This window comes from Blennius ocellaris (assembly GCF_963422515.1).
Source record: "Blennius ocellaris genome assembly, chromosome: 3".
NCBI classification, from domain to species: domain Eukaryota; kingdom Metazoa; phylum Chordata; class Actinopteri; order Blenniiformes; family Blenniidae; genus Blennius; species Blennius ocellaris.
Window position 1 is genome coordinate 20,002,122 of NC_137652.1, and position 13,062 is coordinate 20,015,183.

The window sequence follows — 13,062 nt, forward strand, 5'->3', positions numbered from 1 at the left end:
GTAATCCCTTTCCTGCAGCTAGCCTACTGTTTGTGTTCGCGGCACACTCGTTCCCAGGGGTGTAGCGTTTTATCACGCCCGCCACTCCCCTGTCTGCACACGCTGCATGGTGGATGTTGGAACTGAGGAGTAATTGGAGGTGGTGGTGCCGTCTTTCTGCCTTCCACGAGCCGAGCGTTGGGATTTGGCACACATGCATGAAGTGACAGCTTCAGGGACAATGACGGAAGGAGAAACCAGATGTAGCGAGAGAAGGAGGGAGAGGACTGACATGTGATCTCAAATTACGGGATCACACATGAAAGAATAAAAGACCGGATCCAACTACATAAGAAAGTGAGAGGGTGGCTATGGTATGTTCTCCTGTTGATCAATTAAAATGTTGCAGTGGTGACTGTAGAAAATTTTAAATCTGGATGTCGAAATAACAGTTATATATTTGCCTTGATTTTAATATCAGTAAAGACAACGTAAACATAGACTGGAAGAGAAGCGACTGACTGTAAACATACCCATTAAGGACAAATGAGCAAAAAACTGCACAAACAACTAAAAAACTGTGGTAATCCATTATGAAATGAGGCTCATTTAAATCGTAAACATGACCTATATATGGTGTTGCAAACAACTGTGCTTGAATACTAATGGTACATTTTTATGCATATAGTTCACTTTTAGTGCTAAAATTGTCTCACACAGTCACAATACATCTGCAATGCAATCAAAACAACGTAGATTCCCCCGTCTTGCTCCAGGAAACCACAACACATCCACAAGTTGAGACGAAGCGATCATAATCCCAACTTCTCTTCTGTTTTTTTTTCTTTATTCGGGGGGCAAATTTCACCTTGCTGACAGTGGTGACGTGTTCCTCACAGTGTTTGAAAATTACCCAGCATGATATCTCGTTAAAAATCTTTCCAGAGGGCACAGATGTCAGACTTTTACACAGTTTACTCAAGACATATTTATGGTAGAGAATGTGCTTACTGATAACAGGGGGTTAATACTCTTCATGCTAATGAGCGTAAAACATTGAGAGGAGAAAACGGTATTGTTTTGACTCAAATTTTGCAGATTACTTCCTTTCATTATTTGGGGTCAAGTGTTAATGTGCAACCCGAACTGTGAACCATGTGTTTTCTGACAGATAATTTTTTTTAATCTGTGATCCTTTTTCTGTCATCAACACAACTTTTCTGCTTTCTGAACCTTCATGTTGAGCAGAAACTAGACCCAATAATGCCCCTTTAATGATTGCAGTGCACTGGTGTGTATATCTGATACTAGTGAAACGGATGCACATGTTATTGGATAGATGGATGGATGGATGGTTACATGTTATAACATTGGGTATACTGGCAATGTAGGAGTTCAAATATAAATCACCAATTGGACAGACTTTTTACCAAACTTTGTTGTGCATTGTCTTCAAACACATCTTCAAGAGATGGTTGTGAGTGGAGCCCCAAACAACACATTTGTCACGTCAAAAAGATGCAATCAACAATACTGGAAGATTACAGGTATGCGAAACCATCACTGACATGGCAAAAATTCTGAATGGTTTATCATCATGGTGGATATAATGTTAAAGACCCAGTCAAGTGTAATTGACGAGCTGCCTTCACGAGCCATTCAAAGGACAGGTTTTGGTGAGGCAAACGTTGCTGACTGATGAATTAAACCAAGATAATGTGACAACGAGCAAATATGATGGGCAGATTTTCACGAAACTTTAAACATTGTGTTTCTTGACTGCTTTAAAAGAAGGCAAAATTAAGAACGTACCCAGTTCTACTGGGAACACTATACAACTTCCCCCTCCCTTTATTTCACTTTTTTAAATTGCTGAACATGTTCTTCTTATTAAGATGCAATGATATCAAATGGTTGATTTGGACTCATCAAATTGAAAAGTAAGGCAATCAGAGCATGCTCCGTATAAGTCATATGTCCAGCTGTTTCTTTGTTAAAGACCTATATTTGATCCATTCATCTAAAACCAATCTCCTCCCTCTGCAAACTCTCTCACCTTTCCATCTCTCCTGATTTCAGCTAGAAACTGTATTATTACTTCAGAGTCCCTTCCAGCCTCTTCCTATAGAACAAATATTTAAGGACATTCCACAGAATGACAACTGCGCACTCAAATGGGTTTGGGCACACACAATTCATAGAAGCATCATCTTTTTTTCAAGAAACACAGAAAAGAGCAGAATTTGAAGAAATGCTGTTTGATGATACTTCATTTCTGAAAAAACACTGAGTAGACTCCTAATATATGGCTGGATTCACTTTTGTATTTGTATACTTATGTCCCGTTTACACAACAATGAAAATGCATTGTTTTCGTTTCAGAAAAATGTCACATTTACACCTCAATGTTTTGAAAACAATGCTCGTTTGCATGGAATTGGCGGAAACACAAAAAACTATGTAGAGTGAACTGTTCAGAAGGCTTTTGCATTCACAAACTCACCCTGACAGCATGGTTTGAGGTCAGTTTCCAGGTTGCTAGCTTTTATAAGAGCATCAGCGACATCTATCGTGTCATTTTTGCATTTTGATTTCAGAAAAGCTTCATGTTTACACGATAACATTTTGAAAACAATGTCCATTTTCATGGAAATAGCAGAAATGATGAAGTGTGTGGAGAAGAACTATTCACTACAGCCGTAATGTGCATGTGCAGTAGCAGCTTTGTCCCATCCACACGGCGATGGAGCCCAAAGCATTTATAAAAGGCTCCACCTTGGGAGTCATTCTCTAAAAATGTGTTTTCATGGCTCTGAGCATTGTTGTCTCGTAAACGGGGCTTCAATTGCTATTAGATGCCTTCTGAATGCATAAATGAGAATATGCATAGACAAATTCAAGATATGTTGTAATCCAGCCAGACAAATCCAGCATGGATAACGCATCATTTCTTTTGCTTTGACTTGGACAACATGTGATACAGCTGCGTGTTGTTAACTTTTAAATATAATATTTTACTGATACATGCTTATACAGTAGTCACAACACATTATAATTGAGTGTCCATACAAACAATACACAGGTCTCGTTCAGACTAAGTCAATGAAGTTCAGATCTAAAGCACCGTTTCTCTCTTAATTTGACTGTACAGGATCTCAGCTTTCAGCCTCATCTACTACTACTTGTCAGTAATGGTGAAATATGGCATCTAGTTGAAATCTTGACATGGAATGATTTCTCAGTCAACTCTGCAACACCAACCATGATTTTCTCCAAAGGGAACCATCACATTGATCAACTGATCTGACTGTAGTGACAATGCAGGGTAGCACCGACTCCAACCAACCAACAAACACCAGTGTCAGTATTTGTCTTCTTATGGTTTCTGTGGAAAGCTCTGTGAACATGAAACACACCCTATTCCAAAGGCAACAATATCTTTCTCTGTTTGGAGCAAAAGAATGAATGGAAACTGTGTGACAGATCTCAAAGCAGTCCTAATGCGTTTTTCCAGATGCTGCGGAAGTGCAATTACAGAGACTTTGAGACAAATGTTGGCACCCTTTAAAACTATTTATAGAAAGAAATTCACTCTGCAAGTTACTCAATAACTGAAAGAAGACAAGGTGATCCTAACAGGTGCACAGAGCAAGATATGGAGAGAGTGCTAGCTATACGTATTGAACATATTATATATAATAGAGCAATATTTCAATCTGAAGCCAATTGCTTATTTTACACACTATCCACAACTATCGTGAAGCTCAGTAACCTGTAAAAATGTAATTTACAAAATCAAAGCCGTAGTTAAATTTTCTGGAAAACTTTTTTCACAGTTTGAGTGATTTTATTCCTCCAGCCGAAGGTTTTGGCTCGTCCTCATTCGAGTCATCAGTAACAGCGTGAAGCAAAGCCGAATTTATGACCAGGTCATTTCAGCTCATTCATTAAATTCTACTGTGGTGATTAGCTCGGCAGAATCACATCATCAGCCTTTTGTTATTACCAGTCATGTACCAGGTGAGAGCCAGGGACTGTGGCCCATTAATAACCCATGTTGCATATTTAACAGCAACATGATTGGGCCACACATGGCGGCACAATTGATCACCAACTGTCTGGAAGACAAATATGGCCAAGCCGAAAAAGGAATGAGGAACACTTTGCCTTTGCATAGATCCATGACAAATGATAATTAAATATTTGAACTTTCAAACAATTCAAACATTCTGAATGTGGATGCAGCAGCTTCAACATGTTGATTAAATCATGTACAGTGTCTGGTATTACATTGTAACAGTTTCTTGATATAAAAAAAGCAATCAACCAAAGGAATGATTGAAGTCCTCACCCTGCCATGACAATAAAGAAATCCAACCGGTTCCACGTATCCCCAAGGTAACAGCGCCGACCAAAGATCCCCAGGGCAACCATCTTCACAACCATCTCCATGGCAAAGAAGATGTAGATGAATGCATCAAAGGCCTGACAGGAAAGAAACAAGAAGAAGAAGAATAAGAGACAATAAAAACTGTAGACATTTCAAATGGCTTTGGACAACACATAGCAACATGAATTTGTCACAAGCCCAGTCACAAGGTTTACATTAGGGGAAGGAAGAACAGCACTGTTGAAAGAAACAAATGTAAAAGCACAAAGACATTCACTTTATCTGCAAAGGTATTTGTATTTATCCCAAATCACATTATTGCAATACCCAACATTGCATATCATGTTCACCTAATATTGTGCAATCGTGTCTAATAATGAAGTCGGAGAAAGATCATTAAGCGTCGACTTCTGCTTCTTCTGTTAACGATGGGTGAACTCTGAATACCTTAAAATATTTGTATTTTCTAAAAGGTAGGGTCGGATTAACTGCAGTCTGTGCAAAAGGTTTGAGCTAAAAGTATGAACCAGTTCTTGTTTATGTGACTGTAGGTCCCTTTGCTTTCTGCCAAAAATGGAATTCACCGCCACTTCTATATAAATACCACATTATGGTCGCAGAAGATAACAACCAGTCAAGGATAATACAAATGTAAGGTAGTTATGGTTATACCGGTACTTATATTATTGTATCAGAGAAATAATGTACCATGCACCTTTGTGATGAAAGAACACAGGAGGACAGGGACTTGTTTAACTATAATGGATTGAAGAACAACTATAGCGCATATTTTGTTTATGATCTGAAACATTATGGGGCTATTGTTTCTGGCTGAAACTGTCCAGAGCAAGAAGTACCAAAGCAGAAAAACATCCACATCATCTGTGTAATTTTCTATTGATCCCAAATCGTGTCATTATCAAAATACCCAACATTGCATTTCATACTGTAGGTTTACCTGATATCGTGCAACTCTACTTGATAAGATTAGTGACAAATAGAATGTGTGGGGGGGAACTGAACCAAACTATTAAAGGTGTATTTACACATAACGACAGTCAGGAATGGCACGAACCTGAATTCCTGACCGCCGATCACAATTTTGACCTGAATTATATAATTCGGGGCAGAGGCATCGTGCGCCGTCACGGACGGTCGCGACCTTTTATCATGCGTTAAAAGTAACAGCATGAAACTGTGGCGGATCATCACAAGTCATTACGCACGGTCACCATTATTGCTCGGCGGTGTTGCGCGCTAATGCGCATGGCTGTGCGCCATTGCGCATCGTCACTTTCTCACACCAATCTGCCAGGACTGTGGTCTATACAGTGATGGATTTTCCTTGGAGGCAGCTGCTCAGGACACGATCTGTAAAAGAGCGCACTGTGCACGAGAGGAAAAGAAAATCACCCTGTCTCAGATGCGTCTTGTGGAGGTGTGGGTGATCACCCAGGGTATAAAACAAGCCAGGTCCACGACTTGGTGTGTGTGTGTATATATATATATATATATATATATATATGACTCCACACATACCCCACTCATCCTACCATCAGCTGATGAACAGTTTACAATGCTCCAGATTGCACCACTTCCAGAGAAATGCCATGGAGTTGCGCAGAGGAGAGGATGCAGATCATCACCACACATCACAACTAATCGACGCGCTCAATTGCGAACTTCACGTATTGAGGCGAGTTGTGTTATTATTGAAAGATGCTTTGCCAGCCAAAAACATGCTCCATGTGTATGAGCAATGTCACGCACAGATAAGCTCATTTAAGAACCCTTTTCAGTCAATTACATCACATAAAGAATTTCAGGAATTTAACAGGAATGAGGAGAAAATTATATTTGCAACTCATCATGCCTATGTGTAAACGCACCTTAAAGGTATAGTAGAGGATTTTCTTCTTCCGGGTGGATCATCAAAATAACTGGTCCTCCCAATTGTCAATCATTCTGGTGATATATGACGTAAGCCCGTTGTACGTGCCCGTCCCTGCGCGCAGCTCACTCCACACGGTCCTCATCAAGCCGGTGGCCGACCCGACGCATTATTCTCGGACATTTTTACACAGTTTCACCCCCTCTGGTGCAAATCTTCTTGTAAAGTGAGCTTATGTGAGCGATGCCGACTTATGACTTGTAAACAGAGCGTGCACGAGGAGAATTGGGCTCGTGCATGTCTCTCGCACGCGTTTTAGTAGGCGTTCCGTCTCGGGAGCAGGTACAGCATTGCGCATGCGCACTTTTTTCAAACGGTGGAGAGGGCGGTTCTTTCCTAAAATTCCTGAAAATCCTCCTGTATACCTTTAACAGTCAACGTGGAGAAAGATCATAAAGCTTCGACTTCTGCTTCTTCTGTTTACGATCAGTGCTGATGAACTCTGACTCCCTTAAAATAAAGACATTTAAAGATAAGGAAGGACTACGGTCTGTGCCAAAAGTGTTACTGTCAGTTTTTGCTTCTGGCCCCTTCGCTTTCTGACAAAAAGTCAATTAGCTGGAAATTCTATACAAATACATCACTGTAGAACAGTACAACCAGTCAATTAAAAACCAAACTGAAGGTTGCCGTTATACTTTCTCTGCCCTCTATTCATTCCAGACCCACTTTTCTTCATGTAAATGCAAACAAATGGATATATGTTTTCCCAAAACATTGAAAGTCAGGGTGTTTATTTGCACCCCTGAGGCCCTCTTGGGAAGCCACAGTTCATGTCTTTAAAAAACAGTTTTAAGATATATATCAACTACCATGCACCATTGTGACAAAAACAGCATAAGAGGACAGGACCTTGTTAAACAATAACATATTGAAGAACTAATATTTTGTTTTTGAATTGAAACATTATGGACTATTGGCTCTGGCTTACCTGTGATAGTAAACTCACAGGAAATGGAATCCAAAACCGAAATAACACATCCAATTCGATGACACTTTGGAGACATGCAATGACAAGATTGTAGCAACAATTGGACAAACACCACCTGGTGTTACACATTTCCAGAAATCTTCTGATGACGGAGTTGAAAATGTGAGTCTAAAAACTCTGTCCTGCCTGCTGTCAACAACACGCAGTGGCACCGAGGTGGAACTGTTGTGTCTGTCTGACTCAGTTCTTCAGAAAACGAGTTTGAGGTTGGCGCCAAGGTGTGCTCTGCATCTTCTGCAAGTGCATTCAGCCAGATGGGTATGGTGGAGTCCAAATGACCAGACATTCCAGGTTTCACACATAAACCTAAATGCTTTTGAGCCTTGACCTATCGCATACCAGATTTAATCAAATACACATTTCATTGAAGTCTCCTTGACATCCATATCTCATTTGCAAGTGACAGTAAAGCTACTGATAGGTTTTTCATTACCAGAAAAAAAAAAAATCATGCAGAATTCATCTTGTTCCAATATATAACAGCGATGCATTCAACTTCATAAGGAACCACTTTGTTTGCACTTACCTCGTATGAGTAACTAGTGGTCAGTGATGCTGGTAACGCGTTAATTAGTAACGCGTTACTCTCATATGACTTTTTTTTCAGTTACAAGTAATCTAACGCATTACTATTTACAAACCACTAATCAGATTCAAGTTACTTGTCCAAGTCACTGTGCATTACTATTGTAGTGTCCCGCAAGACAAGTTTCTTGTCTGCAAAACCGCTTGACCGCTCCTGCGTTCTCCTTCAACATGTGAAAAACGCACGGAGCACATGCAGACGCTGCTTGCTCATCTGACCCGCCCCTTTCTCCACTCTCAGCCAATCACAGGCCAATACGCTCTAACGGTGCGTTCAGGCGACACAAAGGAATCTGAACCAATCATCCTCAACAATAAATATTAAAATTGCAATACAGTGGTCCCTTGTTTATCACGGGGGTTACGTTCTAAAGATAACCCACAATAAGCAAAATCGGCGAAGCAGTTAACTTTTGGTGGGGGGGAATAAAGTCGCACAGAGCAGGCAGTGCAAATAAATAAATGCATAGTGCAACAACAGACTACAACTACATCTCTGGGTAAATACATACCAGTAATAGTAAAAATCAGATCATAAAACCATGAGTCGGATATAAATACAACACAGAATGATGATCAAAGGTTAAATATGTAGAAACAGGGTGCAGGAGGCAGGGATAAGCAGAGTTTTTGGCAAAACCAGTTGTAATTTTTATGTTCAGACAATGAGGGGTGTTGTCGGCAGCTGCTGAAAGTAACTAAAAAAGTAACTTGCAATCTAACTTACTTATTTTTAAAAACAAGTAATCGGTGAACTAAGTAGTAGAAGATACTAGTAATCAGTAATTGGATTAGTTTTTTAAAGTAACTGTGGCAACACTGCTAGTGGCAATATGTTTATGCCTCGTAAGTTTAGAAAGCATGTAAAATCATGCAGGCCAATCAATTTATTTCTCTCCATTGTTTAAGGACAATAAGAAAGTCTGATGTCAGCTAGCATTAAGCAAAAGACTGGATACTCCTTGCTAACAGGTGATTAAACAACTGCTACTCTATCACAATCACCCAAAATGCACAAACTGTGACAACAACCAACTCTGATTCAGTATGAATATAGACCGTGAAAGTATGGCCTCATGATACTTCTGACTTTTTGGGTTTTCAGCAGGAGGTGTCAGAAAGGTTTGTTTTATGTAGCACTTTACAACTGTGTGAGCAGCCCCAAAGCGCTTTACATCGTTAATCACATTCACACACACACATTCACACACCAATGGAGGCTGCAGCCATGCAAGGCTCTGTCACTCCAATGGGAGCAGTTTGGGGTTCAGTGTCTTGCTCAAGGACACTTCAGAATGTGAACATGGGACATGGGAACGTGGGAATCAAACCTGCAACCTTACGATTGGGAGACAACCGCTATACCAAATGAGCATTCAGGCCTGTTTACACATTTTCAAGTGAAATAAATGGCCTGGTAGTTTTCAAAATCGTTTTCAAAATCAATGCAAAACTTTTATGTAAACAACATTCACCAGCTAACTTATTACACGTCTTTATATTACAGGAGCAAACCAGAATTCCGTAAGACTAGCACAGGGAGATCGTATAAACCCTGCAGAGAAATGCCCTGAATCCAAACTCTAACCTTCATGATAAAGACATAAACCTCTTGAGATCCCTTCATTGACACGGATGTGATGAGTTTATGTTCACTTTTGTTGCATATGACAGTGACTTGAATATCTTTTCAACTTTTGTTTATTTTAAAAACATAAACTGAAGATCTGACATTTAACTTTAAGTAATACATTTCATGGCTTGGTTCCCAATAAATTAGATGTTACGTGTGACCCACAGACAATATGTTGGTAGAAATAATATTAAGAAACAGCAAGAAAGGTCAACATTCGTATACGGCTGGGAATTTCAGCCACATTACAATGGTTCCTTTACAATAAAGGGTAATAAGTTTTGTAATGTACAACTTGAACTCTTTCTCACTTTTGATTTACTTTCTGCATCACTTACATGTATTTCTTACTCTGTAATATCTCAACCCATTCACTTTATCAAACCTTTATTTACCCCCTCCCCTTTTTCACTCCCACCTTCCGTCTTCTCCCCAACTCAGCAGTTTGTCTTAACAGTGGTGTACCAGAAAATTTGTCTGAGCGGTAATCAAAGTTAAGCCCTTCATTGACATCCTAGCTTTAATCAAACATCTGATTAAAAGGAGAAAAAAACAGGCAAATCAAAATAAATCCAAGACCGCTACTTACTAATGCATGATATCGCTGTTGTGAACAAAATGTCTAGATTAGCTGCAGTTCATCTCTGTGTATACAGGGTGATTAAAGATTAACTGACATGCTTGATGTTGCCTGTAATTTGATTTGGAGAGCGAAACACTGCAGGCAACATGATCTGAATCTGAGCCATTGATCTGGATCTTTGTTTTGTGACGAGCTCTTTGCTGAAGTAAGCATCCTTTTCACAAGAGCTGGAGGGGAGATGGGATGCCAGGACTGCCTACTAATGTGGAGGTAAACGTTGGTGAACTTGACCTTTTTCAACTTCAAAAGATGGAGCTGCTACCTTTGGCTAAAGTTTGCCAACCACACAGAGATGAAAACAAACATTTCTAAAACTAAAGGTTTTAGGTTTTGTACATTATGATGGAACAATATGTTGTTATCACAGTGATTTTCAATTCACGCCAAGTCTGCTTATAGCATATTGTTCTCTGCACACGTGTGTGGTTTCATCATAAAACAGTGCTAACTTCTGGCTTGGCACGCTAACGACATCATTTTCAGCATGTCTGCTTTTTATATATATACGAACAACATTCTCAAAGTGTTGCTGTGTAAAGAGGAAGCTTTTTTGAAACAAAAATTAACTGCTTACTAAAATCCAACCAGTAATAGTGACTGAGACCAGCTGTATATGGGGCACAGTTCACACAATGGGAAAAAAAAACAACTGTTATCATTTCCAAAAGGTTCTGTGCTTAGATGGCTACATTTTAAAAATGATCAATCAATCAATCAATCAATCTTTATTTATATAGCACTTTTTATACATTAAGCAACACAAAGTGCTTCCACAAGAATTAAAAACAGTGCAAAGATAAAAGAGATGAATAAAAAGCAGGTGAACACACACGCACACATGCAGACACACACCATAGGTGAAGACATGCCTAGTGATATGGAGACATGGCAGGACACTGAGGACTAAGGTGAGGAAAGGGACATATTTGGGCCGTCCACACTGGGGGCGGCACAACTTCCGACCACAGGGGGCGCCGCCCCACAGATCCCCCCCCAACCGGGCAGACAAGCCAATCCCACCGCATACGCGGGGGACCTGCCAGGTGCCCGGGCAGGGAAACCCATGGGATGGCTCCACCAGCGGCAAAACCGGCCACCACCAGTGTAGCGCCCCCTAGAGGAACCATTGGAGATAAAAAAGAAGGTAAAAAAAAAAAATAGATAATTATCTGAAATAAATAAATAAATAAATAAATAGAAGTAGATAAATACATTGATCAAATACATAACTATATACACACATACATGTATAAAATCAGTTAAAAGCCTGATTAAAAAGGTGAGTTTTTAACCCTTTTTTAAAAACCTCAATGGACTCTGCAGCCCTGAGGTTCCCCGGCAGGCTGTTCCACAAACGGGGGCCATAGGAGCTGAACGAAGCCTCCCCGTGAGTCTTGGTCCTCGTTTGAGGGACAATTAAAAGGCCATTTACAACAGAAATATTGAAAACGATGTAGAGTTCATGTTGGGCACTAGAGGGCGCTGGGGTTTGTTTGTGTAATGAAACCACACGCACGCACAGACAACAATATGCTATAAACATTAGCAATGGTCAGTACACTGGCATTCGTATGGACAGAATACAAAGCTGGATTGCTATTACGAAGACAGAGCCAGCTGCTGTGTCGAACCCACTTATGCAGGGGAACACACCCGACAGAAAAAAATAACAGAAAGTCGGTCTTTTACTGCTGTTTTTGTAAGAATATATGTGCAAAAAAAACAACAACAATAAATAAATGGGGGAAGCAATCCAGATTTGAGCATTTCTAAAATAAATTTAAGAGGTCATGCGACTTAATATATGCAATATCAACGCTCTTGCAATGTCTGTCTGTCTTAAATCAATATTTCTCACTTTCAAGTTCTCAAGTACAATTTAAAACACATTTTTGCTCACTATCTACCTCAGAAAATGGTAAGATCAAAGAATGCTGCTCAATAACAGAAGTACTTTATCTCGTAAGTGCATCGGCCTCGGTGAGTTTTAACCAAACTGTTGAAGGACAAGAAATTAATGGGATTCTCTTCCATTGATTCTTAAACTTTCCGTTCACTGCGAGACAAAAACTCTCCTTTCTGCATTGATTCTCCACCAACCGAATCATAGAGAAACTATCAGAAAGTCAGATGCAAAGCAACTGCTGGATATTTTTTTGCAAAGATGTGTCAGTACATTAGTATGAAGCCTCTTGACCAGTGCTGTCAAACTCATTTTAGCACAAAGGCCATATAAATCTCGTCTTCATCTTAAGTGCGCCAGACTGGTAAAGTAGTACCATAATAACTTATGAATTTAAATGTTTACGTTTGTCTTTGTTTTGGTGCAGCGTATACGGTATGTGATTAAAATGTCTATATTAACCAAACATTTACGACAGAAAATAACTACAATCTCAACGTAAAATCAACTTGAATGAAACATTCTGGTACAAAATACAGTGAAATATCAAAAAAAAAGATCCTATACTTGTTGCATTATGCATGTTTTCACAACCTCCCCCTGGCAGCATGGCTTTGAGGTTAGTTTGATAGCAACACCATAGCGAGCTTTCATGGGAGCATCACCAATGTCTCAGGTCAGGTCTCAGACCCTGTTGACGCCACAACACTTCAAGAACACAAATCAACACTAATGAAACCAAACTCACATGCATGCAGAGAACATTGCGATTTAAACATTGACAATGGCGAGTACATGGACCTTTGTGTGGACAGACGACAATGTTGGATTACTCTTACGGGTGACTCTCAGGAGAGTACGGACTGGGAGCCATCCCACTCTGGAGGATGCCATTGTTGTTATAGTCCATCTATAGTCCATCTCACTTGTGCAGAAGAACTATATGGCAGTGGTGCGTGTGCAGGGTCGCAGCATTACTACCATCTA

At 39.9% G+C, this 13,062-nt stretch overlaps 1 protein-coding gene across 1 annotated transcript in view; it reads right to left on the reverse strand.

Moving 5' to 3' along the window:
* Positions 1-13,062, reverse strand: part of LOC308148871 (voltage-dependent T-type calcium channel subunit alpha-1I-like) — a gene marked incomplete at its 3' end in the record, with an annotated part of 170,601 nt that overhangs the window by 126,059 nt on the left and 31,480 nt on the right. The window contains exon 3 of the mRNA XM_080520411.1: positions 4,331-4,464. Coding sequence (XP_080376537.1) covers positions 4,331-4,464 — 134 coding nt within the window. The remainder of the gene's footprint in view (positions 1-4,330; positions 4,465-13,062) is intronic.